This window comes from Naegleria lovaniensis (genome assembly GCF_003324165.1).
Source record: "Naegleria lovaniensis strain ATCC 30569 chromosome Unknown tig008, whole genome shotgun sequence".
Taxonomy (NCBI): Eukaryota; Heterolobosea; class Eutetramitea; order Acrasida; family Naegleriidae; genus Naegleria; species Naegleria lovaniensis.
In genome coordinates, this window is record NW_025407830.1 from 496,982 (window position 1) to 519,733 (window position 22,752).

At 36.8% G+C, this 22,752-nt stretch overlaps 10 protein-coding genes across 10 annotated transcripts; 6 read left to right on the forward strand and 4 right to left on the reverse strand.

Moving 5' to 3' along the window:
* Positions 1-313: 313 nt before the first annotated feature.
* Positions 314-2,761, forward strand: C9374_014558 (uncharacterized protein; the record flags this gene model as incomplete). Its single annotated transcript, XM_044690559.1, has 1 exon — positions 314-2,761. The coding sequence occupies one exon, from the start codon at positions 314-316 to the stop codon at positions 2,759-2,761; it is 2,448 nt and encodes an 815-aa protein (XP_044553150.1).
* Positions 2,762-2,835: 74 nt separating this feature from the next.
* C9374_014559 (uncharacterized protein) lies at positions 2,836-4,493 on the reverse strand (the record flags this gene model as incomplete). The annotated part of the gene is made up of 2 exons (XM_044690560.1): positions 2,836-4,113; positions 4,278-4,493. 2 exons carry the CDS (start codon positions 4,491-4,493, stop codon positions 2,836-2,838), a joined length of 1,494 nt encoding a protein of 497 aa, XP_044553151.1.
* Positions 4,494-4,817: 324 nt separating this feature from the next.
* On the forward strand, positions 4,818-5,509 carry C9374_014560 (uncharacterized protein; the record flags this gene model as incomplete). Its single annotated transcript, XM_044690561.1, has 2 exons — positions 4,818-4,935; positions 5,061-5,509. The coding sequence occupies 2 exons, from the start codon at positions 4,818-4,820 to the stop codon at positions 5,507-5,509; spliced, it is 567 nt and encodes a 188-aa protein (XP_044553152.1).
* A 313-nt stretch (positions 5,510-5,822) lies between these two features.
* C9374_014561 (uncharacterized protein) lies at positions 5,823-6,461 on the forward strand (the record flags this gene model as incomplete). The annotated part of the gene is made up of 1 exon (XM_044690562.1): positions 5,823-6,461. One exon carries the CDS (start codon positions 5,823-5,825, stop codon positions 6,459-6,461), a length of 639 nt encoding a protein of 212 aa, XP_044553153.1.
* Positions 6,462-6,492: 31 nt separating this feature from the next.
* On the reverse strand, positions 6,493-8,301 carry C9374_014562 (uncharacterized protein; the record flags this gene model as incomplete). Its single annotated transcript, XM_044690563.1, has 1 exon — positions 6,493-8,301. One exon carries the CDS (start codon positions 8,299-8,301, stop codon positions 6,493-6,495), a length of 1,809 nt encoding a protein of 602 aa, XP_044553154.1.
* Positions 8,302-8,958: 657 nt separating this feature from the next.
* Positions 8,959-12,498, forward strand: C9374_014563 (uncharacterized protein; the record flags this gene model as incomplete). The annotated part of the gene is made up of 1 exon (XM_044690564.1): positions 8,959-12,498. The coding sequence occupies one exon, from the start codon at positions 8,959-8,961 to the stop codon at positions 12,496-12,498; it is 3,540 nt and encodes a 1,179-aa protein (XP_044553155.1).
* Positions 12,499-12,575: 77 nt separating this feature from the next.
* On the reverse strand, positions 12,576-14,284 carry C9374_014564 (uncharacterized protein; the record flags this gene model as incomplete). Its single annotated transcript, XM_044690565.1, has 3 exons — positions 12,576-12,949; positions 13,028-13,391; positions 13,451-14,284. The coding sequence occupies 3 exons, from the start codon at positions 14,282-14,284 to the stop codon at positions 12,576-12,578; spliced, it is 1,572 nt and encodes a 523-aa protein (XP_044553156.1).
* A 454-nt stretch (positions 14,285-14,738) lies between these two features.
* C9374_014565 (uncharacterized protein) lies at positions 14,739-17,184 on the forward strand (the record flags this gene model as incomplete). Its single annotated transcript, XM_044690566.1, has 3 exons — positions 14,739-15,377; positions 15,548-15,797; positions 15,887-17,184. The coding sequence occupies 3 exons, from the start codon at positions 14,739-14,741 to the stop codon at positions 17,182-17,184; spliced, it is 2,187 nt and encodes a 728-aa protein (XP_044553157.1).
* Positions 17,185-17,187: 3 nt separating this feature from the next.
* On the reverse strand, positions 17,188-20,281 carry C9374_014566 (uncharacterized protein; the record flags this gene model as incomplete). Its single annotated transcript, XM_044690567.1, has 2 exons — positions 17,188-19,443; positions 19,508-20,281. The coding sequence occupies 2 exons, from the start codon at positions 20,279-20,281 to the stop codon at positions 17,188-17,190; spliced, it is 3,030 nt and encodes a 1,009-aa protein (XP_044553158.1).
* Positions 20,282-20,761: 480 nt separating this feature from the next.
* Positions 20,762-22,672, forward strand: C9374_014567 (uncharacterized protein; the record flags this gene model as incomplete). Its single annotated transcript, XM_044690568.1, has 1 exon — positions 20,762-22,672. One exon carries the CDS (start codon positions 20,762-20,764, stop codon positions 22,670-22,672), a length of 1,911 nt encoding a protein of 636 aa, XP_044553159.1.
* Positions 22,673-22,752: the final 80 nt, after the last annotated feature.

The following is a 22,752-nucleotide window of genomic DNA, read 5'->3' on the forward strand; positions in this document are numbered from 1 at the left end:
ATGAAGCGTCGAACAAAAAAAACTTGTGTGACTACCACAACTTTCGAAAGGATAGAAGAAGTGTTTTTAGTGCGTCGTTACATCAAGTAGGCTCATCATCAACATTTATTGTGTGTGTGTATCGTGTGCGAGACTCGTATTCCAACCAACCGAATTCTCTTTGTGTGCTCAAGATTCCGAAGCTTGTAAAAGCCTTGCAAACCAACCGAAACCTTGAATTCTCCTGTTGTGCTAAATATACATAACGTATTAGCAAATTTCCTGCTGCTGCTTGCAATAAGAACACGAAACCCTCATCCACATTGTCATCATCATGGACAACCTTGCCCATCACGCCAATGCTCACCAAAGATTGATGGATGATATTCATCATCATCATCAACAACAACACGGACAACAACACTGTCCACCACCACCACAACAACAACACCCACACAAATTCTTCCCTCCTCCACCTCACATTCAACAACGTGCTTGGATTCAATCCTATGAACAATACCTCGGAATGTATCGTGAGAGTATTGAGAAGCCTCATTCCTTTTGGGGTAAAATTGCCTCAGAGAATTATTATTGGAAAGAGAAGAGATTTTCATTGGATGATCCAAAGTCAATTCTTGATTTTAATATGGATGTCAGTAAGGGACCTATTCGTATTGAATGGTTCAAGGATTCCTTAACCAACATTTGTTACAATGCACTGGATCGACATGTTTTGAATGGACATGGTGATCGTGTTGCCTTCTACTTTGAAGGAAATGATATCCATGATGAATTAACTCGTACAGTCACTTACAAACAATTATTAGAACAAGTTTCTAAATTTGCCAATGTTTTGAAAAAGTTAGGAGTGAAGAAGGGTGATTGTGTTGCCATGTACATGCCAATGGTTATGGAATTAATTGTTGCCGTATTGGCTTGTGCTCGAATTGGCGCCATTCATTCCGTAGTTTTTGGTGGTTTCAGTGCCGAGGCTCTTTCTCAACGCTTAATGGACTCTCATGCCAAAGTCATTGTGACTGCTGATTTTGGTATTCGAGGAGACAAGTTCATTCATTTGAAACAATCAGTGGATGAAGCCATTGATCATCACTGTTCCGAACATGGATTTTCATGTGAGAAGGTCATTGTCGTGAATCGAATCAAGAATGTCAAGGTGAGCCAAACCCAAACTCAATGGAATACCCCAACTACTACTCCAACTGCTACTACTCAAACTGCTACTCAAACTCAAAATACCCAAACTCAAACTCAAAATACCCAAACCCAAACCCAAACTCCAACTCCTAACCAATCACCTCTTGAAATTCAATGGCACTCTCATCGTGATGTTTGGTATCATGATTTGATGAATCAGTGTCAACAAGAATGTCCAGTCGAATGGGTTCGAGGTGAAGATCCACTCTTCATGCTCTACACGAGTGGAAGTACAGGCAAACCCAAAGGACTCATTCACACCACTGCAGGTTATATGGTCTATACAAGTACAACCTTTAAATATGTATTTGATTATCATGAAGGAGATGTTTATTGGTGTGGAGCTGATATTGGATGGATTACAGGACATTCCTATGTGGTGTATGGTCCTTTATTGTGTGGTGCTACAAGTGTGGTGTTTGAAGGAGTTCCAACCTATCCAACTGCTTCACGTTGTTGGCAAATTATTGACAAGTATCAAGTGAATCAATTTTATAGTGCACCAACATTGATTCGAACTTTGATGAAAATGGGTGACGATTATGTCAAGAATGGATCCACACGTGAATCTTTACGTATTTTGGGAAGTGTTGGTGAACCTATTAATCCTGAAGCATGGATGTGGTATCACAATGTGGTTGGTAATTCTAAATGTGCCATTGTAGATACATTTTGGCAAACAGAATCAGGTGGACATTTAATTACACCACTCCCTGGATGTATTCCAACAAAACCTGGAAGTGCTACATTACCATTCTTTGGTGTTCAACCTGTGGTATTGAATACCAATTGTAGTAATAGTAGTAGCAGTAGCAATGGAAGTGGTAATCCAACCAATGATGATATGAATCGTTTTGAACCTCCTACTCCTACCTTAATGGTTCAACCCATGGCTGCAACCAATGATACTGCAGCAAGTCCATCTCTTCCAGGTGGTGCCACCTCTGCTTCTACCAACTCTTTGGAATTACAAGGTGAATGTGAAGGTTATTTGGCTATTAAATATCCATGGCCAGGTATTGCTCGTACCATCTTTGGTGATCATGAAAGATATGAAAAGACATACTTTGGTATTGTCAATGGTTATTACATGACTGGAGATGGTTGTAAGAGAGACTCTGATGGCTATATTTGGTTAACTGGTCGAGTGGATGACGTACTGAATGTGAGTGGACATCGATTGGGTACAGCTGAATTGGAATCAGCATTTGTTGCTCATCCAAGTGTTGCTGAAGCTGCTGTAGTACCATGTCCACATGATATTAAGGGCCATGGTATTTATTGTTATGTAGTGTTGAAAGATCATGTCAATGTGAGTGACAAGAAATATTTGAGCGAATTGTCTCAGACTTTGAAACAATGGATTAGACATGAAATTGGTCCTGTTGCTACTCCTGATTATATTCACTTTGCATTGAAGGGATTACCAAAGACTCGTTCGGGTAAAATTATGAGAAGAATTTTGAGAAAGATTGCTGAAGGAAGTGAATCATCTTTGGGAGACGTTTCAACCTTGGCAGATCCATCTGTTGTTGAGGATTTGATTGCCACTCGTGTATTGAAATAAAGTGAGATCGTTGTGAGTTTCAAATCACGTTCAAAAACTTCCAATTAATGTTATAAAGTACACAACACCGAAATTTATTCGTGTTTCATCAATTCAGTATGGAATTTCTTGGTCTTTGGATCATAAGTGTTCACGAATTGTTCTGGAAGTGGAATTTCAATAATGTCATCATCCTTGGAATCCAAATCTGGAACAACAATGTTCATTTCGCTTGATTTGGCAGTAACAATTCTACAATGAATAGATTCTTTTGACAAGTAAACAATAGCACCATCAGTCTTATCAATAGAGAGAGTTGGAGCAGCACCTCTCACTTGTACTTGACAACTTTGACAATTTACCAATTCAATACCGCTGACCACACTATCCAAAACAATACAGGTCTTTGTACACTTGTCCAAAACAATATTGTTGACTTTTCCGGTAATCTCGACCATGGTGTCATTACATTGATAAATATAGACTGATTGACCGATAGCAGTGTCAGTAATCTTCAAATCATGAGCACCACTTTGCCATTCCACTTGCCACTTCTTACCAGAAGAATCTCTTTCAAACTTTGGAGTTCCTCTCTTCTTTTGAGCATTACCTGCTGTTGAAGTGGTAGTTGTTGGTTTGCTGGTTGTACCTGGTACCACTGCTGGTGGCTTGTCTGTTTGATATTTGGTTTTCATGTCTTTGGTGACATGTTTGAGTCCGACAGAGGCATTGTCCTTTCTTGAGGCAATTTCAGCAAACAATGCACCAGCACTGCCACTGGATCCAGATGAAGAATCTGAAGAGCTCTTTAAGGAATTGACAAAGTCTTGAGAGACATTGACCATCTTGGATGGAGGTGGAGGAACACCAGCACCACCAGAACTTGGAACTGAAGAAGAAGAAGAAGCCTCACTTGAGCCACTCTCCAACAAGGCTGCACTTGCTACTTGAGAAGCCTTTGCATTCCAAGCCAAACCACTCATATGATATTCCTTCACGTAAACAGCTAATTCTTCAATAGCAGTCTTGAATTGATTGACAAAGGAACGATGCAATTCAGCCTTATCAGTATTCTTGTAAGCCATAAGAATCTTATTGTTATAGAATTGAGCAGCATTGACCATTTCCTTGACATGAGAGACTGGAGCAGGAGTGGTTGGCCAAACCAAACACTTCAAGCCTTCCTCAATACTGTACAAGTGATTATAGAATTCAGACTTGTTGTTCTTGAAACGATAATCTCCAGCAGCAGAGAGAACTTTACCCAATGGAGTGAGAATTTTACCAAATTCATCATCGCTTGGCTTTTTAGCAATACTGGCCAAGGTGATCACTTTGAGCATTTCAGCAAAGGCATCTGAAATGAATTTTCCCTAAATAAAGGGTTTCGAACAACAAGGGGGTGAGAATATTTTTTTCAAGTCGTAGTGGTGGATCAGATAGACAGGCGGGTTGATGATCATCGGATGATGATCATTTCAAGGGGAAGAAACCATAGGTTATGATCCCTAAATCAAGAAGTGATTTGATTACTTACACCATTCACACATTCTCCACCAATTTGATTACAAATATCAACCAATGGTTGAACATGAGTAGCAACATATTCCTTATAGGCACTCACGGATGGAGCTTCATTGGATGATGATGAAGAGGAGGATGAAGTGCTATCACCTTCAGTAAGTTTGATCTTTTCGAGACGACTGATGGCAGATTCAAGACGATTAACCAAGGATTCCAATTGTTGGCTCATGTTTGTGAAATGATGATGAGTGGTACAGTAGTGGTAGTGGGTATTGTTCTCGAAGGATTTTTTTTGAAAAAATTTTGCTTGAAGCTCCACAATTGTGATGGATGATGGGGTGATGAGTTGAATTTTTGAAAGACAGGTGGTTTACAACGTTGTCCACCTGTCTATGGGTTTCGGTGCGCACGTAAATTGTTTAATCAATCCAAGATGTCATATTGTCATACGTTTAAGGTTTAGTTAATTTCGCAAAGATATCATGAGAGTATGAGATGTTTGGAATGACCTCCACACCCATCATTTTCGAATTTGACAACATTAGTTTAAAAAATGATCATCTCGGAAGAATTGAGTTCATCTTGCTCAGTAACAACAATTCATCAAATAGAATCAAGAGAAGAATTAATTTATGGAGCAAAGTTATTAGAATCTGCAGAAAGATATGATGGTGTGTTTTTTTATTCATTCAAAATATATATTGATTTACAAAAACAAATACTATTTCAATGGTTCACTCTGAATGAATGCATTTGTCAATTCCCAACTCATTCAACAATTCGTTACGTGAATGAGATGTGAGACGGATGATGAAAAAAATTATTGAACTTTTTGATTCGGAATTATCTACTGAAGAAAGAAACATGTTATGGATTGCTTATAAAAACGTAATTGGTTCAAAACGTTTGGCATTAAAAATCACTACAAGCACCTGTGACCAATTAACAAACAAGATGGAATTCCACCAGTTGAAATTAGCACAACTCTATCAACAACACATTGAGCATGAAATTAACGACATTTGTCATGAATTATTTCACTTGTTAGATCATTATTTAATACCCACTGCGACACGTAATGAAGATAGAGCATCCATGATATTCTTTTACAAAATGAAAGGAGATTACCATCGATATTTGTCTGAATCTAAAAAAGGAGATGAATTTTCACACCACTCTCAATTGGCCTTAGAAGCTTACAAGAAAGCAACATACTATGAGGTTGGAGGAAATAACTCTCAATGAGTAGTTTTAATCTGTCGATTTTTCGATTCAATCATGTATCGAAAAAGATTCATGTCTCTATAATAGCTTTCAGAATGGCATGCTGGATGAAATATGTAACAGTCGTCCCACATCTCCCAAGTGCATCATGGGTGCTACTCTTGACGATATTGGTCCAACGATTGCTAAAGACCTTGCTTTTGGTAGGACCGGTATTGACCCAAATGCTGTCGAAACCACCATACTGTGGTATGAGCGAATGAAACAGTTGTTGAGGACATGACTGTTCCCGCTTTTTCTGTAACCGATTTTTTACCGAAATCAAATAAAAAAAATGTCGTTGTTTGGTATTACAATGATGGGAGCACAGAATTGTTTTGAGTTCCATAAGGGAGTTTACGAAAACTTTGAAGAATATGATGATAACCAATGCTCTCAAACAAGGAAGCAATCAGAAGCAGAAAAACAGAAATTTAAATATGTAAAACCCTCATCGGATTCCCGATCATTGGGATCGAATCAAGATCAGCCATTTGCCATCGCTTCAAAATACATATCTCCATTATCCAGAAATGCATCTCAATTCGAAAAGTCCAAAACCATTGTAAAAGAACCTAGCCAGGGCCCTGCTTTGGACCAAACTGTGGAAATGAATTCGTTTAATTATTTAAAAGAGAAAAAAGAAAAACATGTTCGATATAATTTGGAGCCTTCTGAAAAGTCCAAGTATCCTGTCACTGCTTATCAAGAGATTGGTTGGCTCTCGAATGTTCGAAATGTTCCTTCTACTTCCACTTTCAAAGATTCTGGGACGAGTCAATATGCTCATTTGTTTCATAACATGTCGAATATAGTAAGGGAGAAGAACTACAACCATTCATCGACAAGAGACGGTAGAAAGTTTCACTTTCCATGCAGTCACACTGACATTGTTCAATATAGAAATAATATGATTTTAAACAACCATTTGTAAATACAATCTTTGAGTTAAACATAATCATCGTTTATATTGAGAAATCAAAGATACTGCCAGAGTTCGCAATGTCACTATTCTGGGTGATCTCAAATTTGGTTGAAGTTGCAGGTGTAAGTGCTCCATCCAATGAAGCAAGTAAACTGCTACAACTGTCACCACCATTAAATGAAAAATCTAGAAAACTATTCCCTGTTGGACTTGATGCACTTTCATCGAGAATGTTTTGCTTTTCATTCATATGATATTCTTCTTCTATCAAATTCGATGACAAGGGTGATGTACATAACAATGATGTGGGTGGTATGTGTTTGGATTGATTCTCAAAGTCATGTTGTTGCTGCTTGTGAATGAAGTTCCCACTGGATTTGATGGTTTTCTTTTTCTTTGGAGTTTGGTTGTTGTTGTTGCTCATGGGTTTACAATGAAACAAAGGTAATGCTCCAGTCGTAGAGGCACAACCATTGTAGGGCAGTAATGGAGGTGGTATGGGATACAACAAGTTGAATCCAGTATTAATAGGATTACTCGTAGTGGCAGGAGTGGTTTCCAATGTTTGAGGAAATGGTGTTGAGAACAAATGGTGCATGTTGAGATCATTGAATGTTGGATGGAGAGGATTGTTGTAACACGAAGAGGGTGGTATCATCATGTGAAACATATTCATTGGGTGGTGATGGTCGAGCATGGTTTGATCCATCATCATCATCATGGGTAATAGTAATGGATCTTTAGGATCAACATTCAGAGGAGTATTGAGGTCACACTCAGAGAGTGGAATGTTCTCCTTATTATTGTCCACACTCTTCACCTTTTCACCATCTTGAGTTGTAGGATCTAATAAATGTAAAAAACTCATGTCTTGATCCATGACCTTGCATGTATCCTGTTTCTCTGTCTTGATCTGTGAGGACACTGATTGTGACTCTGTTTTGATTTTCTTGGTGAGTGGAGTATTAGATGTGTCCTTCTTCTTCTTCTTCTTGTTGGTCACTGGTTGATCCAGTAGTGGAGGTTGCACACGATTCTCCTCATCCTCCTTATCTTCTTGTTTAATCTTTGGCATTACTGAGGACAATGATGAAGACCAATGATGAGTCTCATGTGTACCACCACTCGTACCACTACCATCAACACCAACAACACCAATACCACCAGCACTATTATTATTCATCTCTACATCTTGCTCACTGACACTACTCGAGGATTCACAATGGTCATGACCATTGTTTGCATCTTTGCATTTCTGTTTTCTCTTTTTAGAATTTCGATCTTGAATGAGAAAGGAACCACTTTGCCATTCAATATCACAATATATACTTGTATCATCACCACCACCACAACAAGATGAGTTCTTCATCATTTCAATCTTTTCATCGTATAGAATACTCGAACAATATACACCAACGCTCGAACGTTCTCGATCCATGAGTGAGATTTTAAATATTGCTCTTGTCCCTCGATTCACCTTCTCGATATTCACTTTGAGTTGAGAGCCATAACATTGATCATTAATCTTGTAGAGAGTGGACATGGTCTCTTTTGAGAGAAGTGAATTACCTTCTTGAGTACATAATAGAGTATTGTTTTTAGGATCATACAATTCAATTAAGCAATAGTATCGATTGGGTTTGTAAACAAAGGTTTTGGACTTGCACTCTAAAGTGATCTCAAATTTGAGAACATTGCTCTTTTTGATCACATCATGTGATAACCCTTCAACATCAATATTCGTGAGAATATTACAATCGGTAATGGTAGACGCAAGAATGGAGTTGGAATTGTCTTTCCTTGTAAACTTGATGCTGTTGTGGAATTCTAAAGGTTTTCGGTTAGGCATTCTATTTATAGATGTTATTGGGAGATGAAAAATTCAAAGGAGGATGAATTTGCTTAAGAAGAGGCTTCTCAAGAGCAATATTTTTGTGAGAAGGAACGAATATTCGTTGTGGATGCGTTTTTTTGTTGGTGGATGTGTTGAGTTGGTTCTTGATAAAATATTTGATCGCTGTTTGGTGGCTGAATTGCTTCGCCGTGGAGTGGTTTACCACTTGGATAGAAAATCGCTGGAACTTTGGAAGCTTGGTGTTGCGCTTTGACGCTCACCTTTTTTAGCGCTCAGCGAGTTTTTGCTTGTGACAGGGTTTACAACGAGTATTGGCGCGTAACGAAATTTTTTGTGTTTTTACATGAATCTTTTTTGAATCTTTCATTAGGGAATTCCAACTGTCTTGATGTTCCCTTGCTTATTGTCAGATCCATCCTTTTGATTTCATCTAAAACATGAATGCACAGTTTTGTTTTCTTCCGAATTCTTAAACTTTGTTGCCTTAAATTCGCTCGAAAAATCGGAAAACCTATGCAAACAACATTCATATGAGACCATTCTTGTTGACTAGTGAGGTTTAAGAAGAAGAAGAAGTGTCTGTTCAATCCATTCCAACCACTGATGGCCACCGTCACACTCTCTGCGCATGTGATTGATCAAACAAAAAAAATGTTCACTTCAATCACGCAAGATTTCTTCTCTTCAACAACATTTCACACAATCATTTTACCAATTCTACCAATTCTACTGCTGACTTTGATTCTCACCATACTCTATTGGAAACAAAGAACAACCACTTTTCACTCTAGAAAATTATCAACATCTTCAACAATTCAATTAAATTCTTTCATTTCCGATGGTGAACATCCAAAGATACTCATTGAAGAAGACAATGATCAACCACCACGTGATGATGACAATGACGATTATTTTACAAAGATGCATACGAGTGCAAGTTATAGTCCTACTACTACTACTACTACCACTACCACTACAACGAATTTGAAAGACAATGAACATCCACACATCATGGTGGATCAAGACAATAACCATCACACTCCTCTCTCATCATTTCATTCTTCATTTAAACTTTTAAAACATTTTAAAGAGAATGCAAGGATCACTCAATTACTGGCTAACAAATATGATGAATTTTTACAATTAATTCAACATCTCGATGAAAAGTATCGAATCGAACAACAACAACCTCATGATGATGATCATTCAACCACATGCATGTGTGAAGTCAATTCTCTCGAGACCACAAGTGAAGGCACTTTTTCTCTCGAATCAAGTTCTGCTGAACCAATGATATCATTATTTCAAACTCAACATTTATCAGAACCATTATTTCAAACTCAACATTTATCAGAGATTATAAACTTGCAATCATGGATACGTGGAACTCATACAAGAAAATTCGGTACACTCTCGTATATGTGTCACATTTTCATTCCAGCACTCATTGCACAACACGTGAGAAGGAAATATTTTCATGACTTGAATTCAGTAGTACTACGAGTGAATATCATTCAAGCGTGTGTGAAGGGATATCTCACGAGACGAGAACGTGTTCATTTATTCCATGGATGCAGGAAAATGAAATTACTTGAGAAGGCCATGACACTTGTAAAAGAGTCTACAATATTCTTGAATGATGGTAAAAATAATTTAAATAATATTATTCATCAAAATATGGAGATCCATGATAATAATATTGAGAATATGAATAATATTGAAAATAATAATATTGAGAATGGCAGTATTGAGATCAATGATGATAATATTGAAAATGATGATAATATTGAAAATGAAAAGATTGAAAATATTCCAAGTGAAATGGAGATTTATATAAATACTAGTCAAGAGTCTATGGATGTGAGTGAAATGAAACAAGAAATTCAAAAAGACATTCATGACATCACCATTCATGACACAACTACTACTACTACTTCTCACTCGACACTTGAAACCCATCTTGATTTAGAATTATTATCCTCTTCATCAATCATACAAGCCTTGTATCGAGGACATTACACACGACATGAATATTCTCAACATGTTCAACTCATTCAACATGTACAGTCTTGTCTTGAATCTCTTTACCATCAATTGGAATTGAAGAAGAATATATATCGACTTGTTCTCTTACAAGCACTCGTTCGAAGTCATGCCTGCAAAAAGAAAGAATATCATACGACGACATGTATTCTCTCATTCATTCAAGCCTCATATATACGAAAGAAATTTCAAAAAGAATTACAAGAGTTGAAACGAAAGGCTTTTATTCAAAGAGAAGAAGAAGTGAAAGAACATATTAATGACACTAGTCATTATACAGCTACGATTACTTCTACTATAGAAACTATCAACCAACAAGTAGTGTCTACTTGCACGACTATCAACAACAACAACGTGATGATGGATATTTCTAGTACTACTACTTCTACTGCTAGTACTACTACTACTCCAATAATGGAAATTCATGACAGAACAGATGGTGATGATGGTTTAGATACTATTGCTATGAGTAATGGTAGTAGTGATCAAATTCTCCCTTCCATTCCTGACATGAATGTTGATTCCATTCAAGAATCCACTAAGAGTCTTCTAACACCACCAATTTTTGAGGAAACAACTAGTGATCATGTTAACACTTTGCATAATGATCATAATAATAATAATACTATGACTAGTACTACTACTACTACTAGTTCCTCCTTAATCATGATTGAGAAATCTCAAAGTGAATCATTCATCAATGATAATCACACTACTGACTCAATGAAAGGAACTATAACAACAATGGCAATCCCTCATAATCATGATGATGATGTTGACACAATCTCACCACCATCATCCACTGATGACACAATCCAAGAGAATGACACACCATCAACAGATCTCCAACCAACCACATTAATCTCTACTCACAATGGTCAAGTTGAGGAGATTGGTAAGGTTGATGATGATGAGGAGATTGGTATGGTTGTTGAACAACAAGAAGAAGCATCTCAAACATGTAAAGACTCAACGACAAGTATAGAAGAGAAGACTAGGGAAGAGATTGCTCAGGAAGATACTACTCGTACAAATGATGGTGATGAGAATGGTCTTGAAAAATTCTCTTCCATGTCATCATCAACGATGCTGATCGACCACAACATTGTTGTCACTGATACTACTACAAGTACATCGTCCAATGAAAGTAATGATGATACTACCATAAGGACCTCCTTAAATGTAGGTATTGAGGAGAACACGAATCCTTTTCAAGAGAATGATACATTTCAACAACTACAACAACAACATGAAGAAAAGAAGCATGAATATGAACAATGTATGGATTTGAAAAAATTAACAGAGATTTTGAAACAACAACAACAAGAATCACAACAGAACATGATGGATACTGAACATTCATTGCAATCAGAATTAACGAGTACACAGGAATTTAGTATCATTGATACTTTACAAGTGAAAAAACTTGTCATTCAAGTAACACCCAGAACAGTAGTAATGGATCAAACTTGTACAAACTTGAATGAGCAACAAGTTGTATCAACGACCAAACATCATCACTCATCGAATCCCATTCATTTATTCATCTTCCTTCTTTCAAATCGTGGAAGTTATCGTAATGTGGAAATATTTAAGGACAAGGCTGTGCATAATCATGGATTGACAGACATTCGTTTATCATGTGATCCTCAAACTATGAGAATTAATGAAAGTGATGATCATGCAATGAGTTCATCCAGTGAAACTTGTCTTGACAGCACAAATCATCATTTGCTATCTTTCACTGTAGTGTTTGAAGAATTGTCAACCGTATATGATAAGATTGTATTCGGAGTGTGTTGTGAGAATGGTTCTGAAGTTACAAGAATGTTGTTGTTGAACCCAGAGTCGTCTTCGAGTACAAGCCAAAATAATTCATCATCCACCACTTTATCAGAATATGATTTGAATGTGGTGTTTAAAGAAGAGAAGAGTGAAGAAGAGAATTGTCTCCATCAACCATTCATCACTCGTTTTAAACCATTTACAAGTCAGGAAACTATTGAAAAACACTCAAAATATGTTTTTTTCACTATTGGAGCGTTTTTGAGAGAGCATCACACGCAATGGAAGTTTCAACCTCTTTCGATCCATCATGGGCAAGCTGAATTGAAAGTCCATAACATTCATGACATGTTGAATATTTAATCAATATTGCAAAGTGTATGGTGATATGGCATATTCTCATTCAGAAATGTTGTAAGAGATTGAAAATCTAGAGATCTTTATTCATTCAAAATTTCCTTGAAATTACTCACAAAGTCAAAAACCTCAATAAATTGATTATAGAGTGGAACAGGTGAAACTCTGATAATATCAGGTTCGCGTGTATCAATAATGATTCCTCTCTTCTTCAAAGCGTTATCCACTTGATGCAAGTTTTTACCAATCACACGCACGGAGAGTTGACAGCCTCTCATGTTAGAATCGCTTGGAGTGATGATTTGAATTTTATCACCCAACTCTTGTCTCAATAATAATTCTAGATAGGTCGTAAGCAAGACAGATTTCTTTCTAAGAACACTCATAATTTGACCATCTTGTTCAATCATTTCAAAAACTTTAAGACTTGACAAAATTGCTGTCATGCTCAAAATACCTGTAATCAAGGACAAAATTGTAAAGATTAAGTAAATAATTGTTCAACTTTCTAAAATAAATATCAACCATCACTTACATGGATTTGACATTTGGAAACCAGCTGCTCCTGGTTGAGGACTAAACTTAGACGACAGAGAAAATCTTGTTTGTGCATCTCTAGACCACCATCCCATGAAACGAGGACGTTCATCCATATTCTCATAGGCATGTTTTTCATGGACAAATATTCCACTAATTCCACCTGGACCACTATTGAGATATTTGTAAGAGCACCAACACGCAAAGTCACAACCCCATTCGTGCAATCGTAAATCAATATTGCCAGCAGCATGAGCTAAATCAAATCCACAAATAATTCCACACTCTTGACATGTCTTGGCAATAGTCTTCATATCAAAGCATTGACCAGTCATGAATTGCACTCCACCAATTAATGAGACCTATAGTAACAATTGTACAATGACTCATGTTCACCTTCGTTGGCCAATCATGTACTTACACAAATATGAGAATCACTCTTCAAGCAATCGACAATATCCTCCGTTCTCAATATTTCTTCACCTTCACGTGGTCCAACTTGAACAATACACTTCTCAACAATTTCATCACTTGTTAAATTTTCATTTTCAAATATTGCTCTCAACTCTCCAATTCTACATTTAATGTGAGAAGTTACAGCATGCATATCACTTGGAAATGGAAATTGTTCAATGAGAATTTTGTACTTTTGTTTGGTAGGTCTGTAAAAAGACATGAGCAAAACTTGTAAATTCGCAGTCAAGCTATTCATCACTGTAACTTCAATTGGTTTTGCTCCTACAATCTTAGCCATTGCATTCTTTACCGATTCTTCAACCTGGAACCACTTGTTAGTACCAAATGCTGAACTGAAATGACCCTCTACACCAATATGAGACCATTTGGTGAGTTCTTTTTCAATATTATGAGCCAACGATTTTGGTTGTAATCCGAGTGAATTTCCACAAAAATACATGACTCGCTTTTTCACACATTCTGAATGATCCTTGTTCTCTTGAATGAACTCACTTGGAATCATATCGGGATAATTAAATTCATTTCTCATGTGTTTTAATGGGTCATTTTCATCAAGTGTGATGGCAAGCTCTTTTTGAGAAAGGCTGTAATTATAGGAATGAGCAAGTTTCAAAAATTCTTGATGAGAAGTGGATGATTCCGATTTGGTGTTATCATCATCTTGTGGTTGTTGCTGTCCTCTGTAAATTTGGAAATTATAATTTTCAAAAGTTGGTGCTGATGATGCTGAGGAGGTATCGGATGATGGTGAGGTTGAAACCAAGCTAAAATGAGACATTTTTTTTCATCTCATTTTACAGTGCCAGGTTGACTGTACAGGAATGGTAAAAATTGATGGCTAGGCATAATTAAAATCTTGAGCAAAAGATTAGAGCCTTGATCGGTGGTTTCACCCTCAATTCTCGAAATCCGAACAATCGTAGTATATGCTACTCGAAATCCATTGCTTACTAAGGGCAACGGAGAATTCAATGGTGAGGATGGTTTTGAATGTTCGTTGCTTGTTGTTTTTTTCTAAAAAGGCAAACAGGAGGTGAGGACGCTCTTTTGTCTTGACATGACCGACACAGAAGGATATTCTCCAAGGATGATGATGATGTTGTGAACCTTCTCAACACTTGAAAATTCATTGCATGCATGTTCTGAGTGTATAAATGTTGTGTTCACCTTGAGCAATCTCTACCAGTAAGTCACCCCTCTCATGGATGAACTAGTAAGTAACAAGAAAAAAAATGCCCAAACATCACACCACCCAAAACTCTTCAACCACCGTAACCGCCATTCCTCCACAAGAACCACACCAACTGGTCAACCCAGAAATTTCCGAATATTTACTCAACGTAAATTCTGTTGAAGAAGAGTTTCATCCCATCTCATGTCTCAACTGTAAAAAGCTCCATAAGAAATGCAACAAGAAACTCCCACAATGTGATCGATGCGTTTCGAAAGGAATTTCATGTCAATATCCCGATCCAAAAAAGACAAAGAAGAATACATCTTCGGGATCTTCTCTAAACGAAAATACTCTTGCAACTACACTGAAAAATCAAAATTCTCATCTCTCTAAACGCAACGTTCTTGATCTGTATTATTCTGTCATTTGCCATTGCCATGCCAATGCAGTGATTGAAAGAACTCAATTTGAAAATTATATTTTATATAGAAATTTAGATGATGAAAATCAACCAGATGAAATCAAAGCCATCAATTGCTTGTATTTGAGTATTCAAGCATTGGCTGAACAGAGATGTGGTTTATCTGAATTGTCCGAAGAGAGTGCAACAAAGGCAAGAACTTGTTTGAGTAAGATTTTTGATTTTCATACCAACTTTTATGTGACTTGTGCCTATGTGTATTTGGCTTTGTTTGAGGTATGTTGACTTTTTCAATATCACATTGATACATTTTGATATAATATCGGGATGTTGACCACAACATCACATTGGGTTAAAACAACACACACCGCTGTATGATGATTATTGTAAAATGTTATATATTTCAATGAATGATTTATCCATTTAATGAATGGAACCATCACTAGTCTGGAAATGGAAGATTTAGAAATGCAAGGTATTATCTTCACAATTCAAGTTTCTACTTTGAAGAATTAAAGAATATTCAACTCACTCCCGAACAAGTAGCACTTACTAAAACTAAAATCTATGTCGAGTGTCAATGCAATGAGAGTAGAGATGAAGTGAGTGAAATGATGAGAGAATTACCAAGCATGTTTTATCTAGCTACTGGAAAATTGCTTCCATCTCAATGGTCTAAATTGTTGGTGTTAGATGGTAGGTGTTTTTTTTTGTTGAATATATTTAGTTTACAGCATACTAAAATCATCCTACACATGACTTTCCAATAACATCATTCACAAAAGATGTCAATACTCTCAATGTTGCCAATCGACTCCGAGCTGCTGAAATTGTTTCTGGAACCAGTCATAAAAATCTCAGAGAATTAGCACCACCAGAATTTAGAAAAGATCACGAAAGTAATTTATGTGATACTTCATATACCATGATTATATGTGGATTAAGAATTGGAATTTTATCCAAAGTTGGTTGTGGTAAACAATTAATTGAAGAATCTGCTCTGAAAATAACCTATTTGACACAAGCTCCAAATTTTGCACTCGTTCCTCCAAATATGGTAGTCTATGTGGCCGTAGCTGCAATGATTCATTTGCATTTAGTTCGTTTAATCAACAGTGGACAACGTGCTAATCATCAAATAGGTCTATTGAGCGATGGTAGAAAAGGCCCAGTGAATTATCATGAAATTCTTTCAATAGATTTACAAGCATTGAAATTATTAGCTACAAGATTTAAGAAGGTTTCTGTGACGTATGGATCGTTGATGCAAGAAATTGAAAAGAGTATTCCCAAGACTGTGATTGAAAATTTGGAAGCAAAACAAAAAGAAAAGAAGGAATTTAATATTTCCAAGATTCAAGAAAAATCCATAACTTTTTTAAATGAAAACAATCAGATTATTTATGCACCATTGAGAGAAATTGAGGATGGAAAGTTGGAAAACTTTGAAGTGATACAACATACAGAGTTGACATTGGGACCAGAAGCTAGAAATATGATCGTGCTGAATCAACAACAGCAAGTTCTCACTAATAATAGCACCTCTAACACTGTCGCCACCGCTCCTACTACTGTTCAAACTGGTTGCCAGTCACAGTTATCGCAACAACCATTGCAACAACAACCCATTTCACCACAACTCCAACAACAGTTACAACAACAATTTCAACAACTCCAACAACTCCAACAATTACAACAATTACAGCAACAACAATCATTATCTCCATCGTTGATCAACTCGACAATGCAAGTACCTACCACCCTTAACAATAATATTGCATATAACCACTCAAACAACAACTTTAAAAACAACATGCCATATATGGATCCCACAATTTTAAACCCTACTGGTATTGCTCAAACTCCGAATACGGTCATGAGCGCAACATCCTCTTCAGATTCATCTTTTGAAGGTTTAAACCCACAACCCGAACAACAAGTGTCAAGTGATGACGACGATAACACCTTCGAAGATTTATTGCTGGATGAATTAATGCAAGGTAATGAGGATTATGATCAATTCCTCGAGTACGACGATCTCGATACTATATTTGATCCTTCCACCTATGTTTCAGAGGAATAAATATTATTCCATGTCTATGGGATCATTTAGGAAATCGTAGAGTCTTTTTGCATTTTCTTTGGAATTCATGATTTCTGTCAGTTCATCCAAGCTTAAATCACACAACTCGTACAAGTTTGTCACTGAATTCATGATTCGTGACATATTTTCTGTAGTGACACCAGGCATCCTCGACAAAAAGTCAATCGCTTGATTTGTTGACTCTGTCTCCTCTTCATGATTAGAGGTACCAATAGCTTGAGCTAAGGCAATATCTGGTTCATAGTCTTCCTCATTCTCTGACATGTCAAAGTCATTATATTGCAATACTTGATGTTTCATCATGTAGAAATATTTTCCTGTTACAGCTGGAGATCGAGAGTATGCAATTTTCAATTTTGGAAAATGTGTCACAGTGAGCACTAATTTGGTTATGATCGACTTTTCTTCAATTTTTCCATCTTCTCTTGTTAAATATCCAGGATAAGGATCTGGAAGAGCAAATGCCTCATCTTCCTCAAATTGAACGAGTAATATTGCATGTTTGTAATATTTTACCATATTCTCTGCTTGTTGAAATAATCTTCCTGATCCCAAGCTTTGCCATAAATCAGAAGTGCTCTTTCTCTCTACACAACAATGTTTCGATAGAATATAATCCCCAACTGAGATTTGAATAGGAATTACTCGATAACCACTCAAATTCAACAAAGAGGGTAAAGAACTTCTAAATTCTCTTGCATCAATAATAATTCTTGATTTTTCTCCAAAGTTAAATTCACCTTGGGATACTTGTGAGGAAGATCCTATCACTGCTAAATTACCACCAGCTTTTCGTGTATCTGCAAATGCTTTAGGAACTAACTTGGCACTTTCGCTTTGTGTTCTTCGTTCCCTCAGTATAATATTCGACAATAAAGTATCCATAGATGGCACTGTCATCCTTCCATAGCTCATGATCAACTTTTTAAAAGCTTCTTTTTCTCTCTCAACAGTGGCACAATATTGTTTGTACTCAACACTCTTTCGATCGTATGAGATTAAATAGACGTGCAATGGAATAAAAGGATATTTGCATTGATATTGTTCTAATTTTCTCACAAACGCCAAATCATTCTCGTAAAGAACGACAAAGGAAGGCATTAATTCGTCTAAAATAGTTACTGTGTCATAGAGTGAATGAACAACGAGTTGCATTTCAGTAGTCATTGGTTCACTTTCAATAATTTCAAAAAAGTCGTCTAAGGGATGACTGGATTGTGGAGGCGTTTTTGGAGTATATGGTGATGAAGAGGATGCAGAAGAATTTGAAGTAGTTGTCTTGTTGGATTGGTTTTTCACTTCTTTTTTCTTTTTTGAAGGAGATTTCACTTGAATTATTTCTGGCTCTTCCTCGCTGTCCGTCTCAATTTCTGCTTCATCGCCACTGGAATCGTTTTCTACGTGATGAACCAATATAGACTCTTCCAATATACTCTTCTCTACTTCTTCCTCGTCTTGGACATAGGCAGAAACATGCTGACTTAGAAGATCAAGTTCATTTTGTTGCATGTCCTTTTTCTTTGCTCCTTTTTTCTTGGTGTTCTTTTTTGGAGATTTCTTTTCGTCTTGTCCTAATTTTTGCATCTTCTCCTTTTCCAGTTTTCGTTGTTGTTTTTTAATGTGAGGACCTATCAGCTTGTGAATTAATCGATTGAGAAGCGTTTTACCTCCAAGCTCCAAGTAGGTTCTCACTTGAGAGCAACTCTTATCATTGGAGGCTAAAATCAAAACTCGTCCATTGATATTTGGATTGGTAGTTGTTCGAATGATTTGATAGATAGAATCTAATGTCTCTTCTAACTTATGCCATTTTGGATTTTCCTCAAGAACGAAATTAATGCTATCCACTTGTACATAGGGATCGACTTGTCTTCCTTGTGCCATTTGTGTTAAAGTTTTTTGTTTTTTGAGAGGAGATTTCAATTTTGATGTTCCTATCGTGTAAATTCTCTCTTTTGCGTACATGTAAATATCAGAGGCTGTATCAGTTAATAACCAATTTGAAGAGGGTATCCCATTCTTTCCATCTGATAACCTTAATGTCTCCAAATAGTCATAAAATGTAACACAATCATAATTGAGTAAATAAAAAAGTAAGGTTCTCATAGATTTTAAGTCTTCGATCAGTTTTTTGGACTGCACACCAATTCTGTTCCATATTGGTCGTAATTGACTCATAATAATGCTGTGAAAGCTCTTGAAATAACAATCTTCAATTTGAACTTCACTTAGATCCAACTATTATAATTTAATGTCCACATTTTAACCTCCAATTGACACTCTCAAAAATTGAACCACTTACTGATGGATTATTTTTCTTTAGAGATTCCAAAGATGTCGTAATAATATCTACAATGCAACTTTCAATTAAACTCATCCTTTCAGTCATGGGGACAATAATTTCAGAAACCGTGGGTTGGTATTTACTCAACGTCTCAGCAACTTCTACATCAAACCTAGGCTTAAATTCTACCTTATCCACAAATAATAATTTCATAACATCTTCCAATTTGGAAAAACCTCGTGCCAAATCTTCTGGATTTTCTGTAAATCCTTTTACAAAGGCTGTCTTATTTTTCATTCGAAAAACTCTCAAAATAAAAGCCTCCGTAGATTTTTCAGTGATATGATGGGCATTAAGTACGACAATTCCCGAAACCAGATCAATTGGTACTTTATCATTCAATAAATCTACAATTAAAATTCTACTAGTTACAAATAGACATCCTCCCTGATCGTATAATTCTTTTCGTTCGTTATTTGTAAATGTTGAGGTAATAGACTTGGGAATATTTTCCATTTTCACCAACCCGCTTTCCAACAGTAATTGTTTAATTAATTCTTCTTCTCTCGGACTAGCATTGATGATGAGTACTAATTGCGAAGGATCACAATACATTCTCAACAAGTGAACAATGATGACTTCAATTCCGAGACCTTTCGCCATTACTAACAAGACATTTTTATAGTCCTCATCAAACAATTTTAATAATAAATTAGTTTGAAACGTATTTAAATGATTCAGTGTACAAGTAGGTGATGAAGTCGTCGGAGTGGTTGGGGGTGTTGATTTCATTTTTTATTTTAAAAAAATGCCACCGTTCGCAGGAATCGATTGCACTATTGTAAAAACACGTTCAATTTCGGCTGATCCAAAACACAACTGCTAAATTGGAACATGATTCATAGAACATGTACTGATCCGTCCAAGTCCGGTTAGAAGATACTGGATCATGTGATGGATATCCATCTTCCAGCTCAGACAGCTTCCATCAGGCAATCACTCTCGTTCCATTCCGGTCTCTCGACTTTGTTCCACATCGTCAAGATAAAGCGAGAACATGAGAAGAATAACAATCTCATACAGTGTGTTCGCTTTCAGTTCAGGTTGAAAAAAACAAACAACACTACTATCATGAAAACCTTTCAAAGACGACTCCTTTCCAACCTCCATTCGAGACAAGGTGGTGTTAGGTCTCTTCTCTCAAAACATGTTTTTGAGTGGAATATTGAATCCTGTGAACCAAGTACCATCCATCGAACGTCTGCAACCAACATGGCATGTTTTTCTTCGAGTCGAATTGGCGCGCAACAAGAACTATCGGCTCGTTCCATGATTATGGATGTCACACGTGAAGGTGGTGAAGAGAATATGGAGTTGCACAACAACAGTACAACAACATCCTCGCACCAGCTTGAGAGGATGTTCAACCCTCACACTCTCACTACTACCATGATGAATCAACAAGAAGAACATCAACAACAACAAACATCTCATGCATTGCAGAATGCACTCAGAGAATTCAAATCCATTCTTCAACGTGGTGATACCGATCGTACTAGTATCGGCAATCACTCGAGTCGACGTGTTGTTAACAATCATCATGAATCATCATCATTTGTGGATGATCCCAAACTCATTCAATCGGAATTGATGGATTGTTCAGGTAATGAGAGACATGTTCCTGCCATTCTGTATCCAACGAGTGTGGAACAAATTTCACACATTGTTCGAGTGGCTAATACCTACAAGATTCCTCTCTATCCTGTGAGTACAGGTAATAACTGGGGTTATGGATCGAGTCAGCCTGCCGTGCATGATTGTGTCATTGTGAATTTATCGAAAATGACCAAGATTGAATTCGATGAAGAGAGTGGAGTCGTTACAGTTGAACCAGGAGTGACACAAGGACTCTTACATCAATATCTTGTAAAGAATAACTTGTCTTATTTAATTCCAACCACTGGTGGTGGACCCAATTGTAGTTTATTAGGAAATGCATTAGAAAGAGGTTATGGATTAACACCTCATGCTGATCATTTTGCTGCTGTCACTTCCATGCAAGTTGTTTTACCGAATGGTGAAATTTATACTTCCATGCTTGAGAATATGGGTGGATCGAAAATCATTGACAAGTCCTTTAAATGGGGTGTTGGTCCGTATGTGGATGGTCTTTTTACTCAAAGTAATTTTGGTATTGTAACGAAAATGACAATAATATTAGCACCTAAACCTGAGAGAATTGAAACATTCTTTTTTGGTGTTTCAGATTTGGCAGATGGAGTTCAAGGAGTGAAAACTGTACTCAAACAATTGAGTTCAAATATTGGAGCTATTAATTTAATGAATCAGAGACGAATGATGTCCATGACAGTTCCATATCCCAAAGACAAGTTAACGGATGAAAATGGAATTTTACCATTGCATGTAGTGGAAGAAATTTCAAAGAAGAATAACTTTATGAAATGGAATGGTGTGGGTACCATTTATGGAACTTCCAAAGTCGTTGCTGCTGTGAAGAGTGAAGTCAAAAAATACCTCAAACCACACATTCAACGAATGATCTTTCTCACACCCGATGAAGTGAACTTTTATTCAGAGCTTGTTCAATCATTACCCATCATTAATACTACTCATATTAATCACTATTTGAAAACTCTGAACAAATCCATGAAGGTCATGAAAGGAGAACCCAGTGAAATTGCATTACCACTCGCTTATTGGAAATCAAAGCATGGTATACCATGCTCAAATACTCGTGGCACGACACAACAAGACGGAACTTCCACTCTTCATCCTGCAAAAGATGGTGCTGGTTTGATATGGTATGCACCTCTTCTGCCACTCACGACTACAGACACTGCTCGTTTTGTTGCCATGGTTGAAGAAGTGTGCGAAAAGTATGGAATTGAACCTCTCATTACTTTGACAAGCTTTTCTGATCGATGTACAGATGGAACCGTTCCAATTTTATTTGACAAGGAAACGCAAGTCGAACGAGCTCATGCATGTTTGAAAGAACTCACTGAAAGAGGTCGAGAAATGGGTTATGTTCCTTACAGGTTGGGAATTCATTCCATGGCTGACATTACACAGAGAAATGCAGTACCATCCATTTTGAAACAAATCAAAAAGGTAGTAGATCCTAATGGAATCATTGCACCTGGCAGATATGGATTGTACTAATTCTGGATTATAAACAATCTTGTGAATTAATTGGATCACCGATATTATTTCTAAGGGTAAGCTCATCATCAAGGAACGAG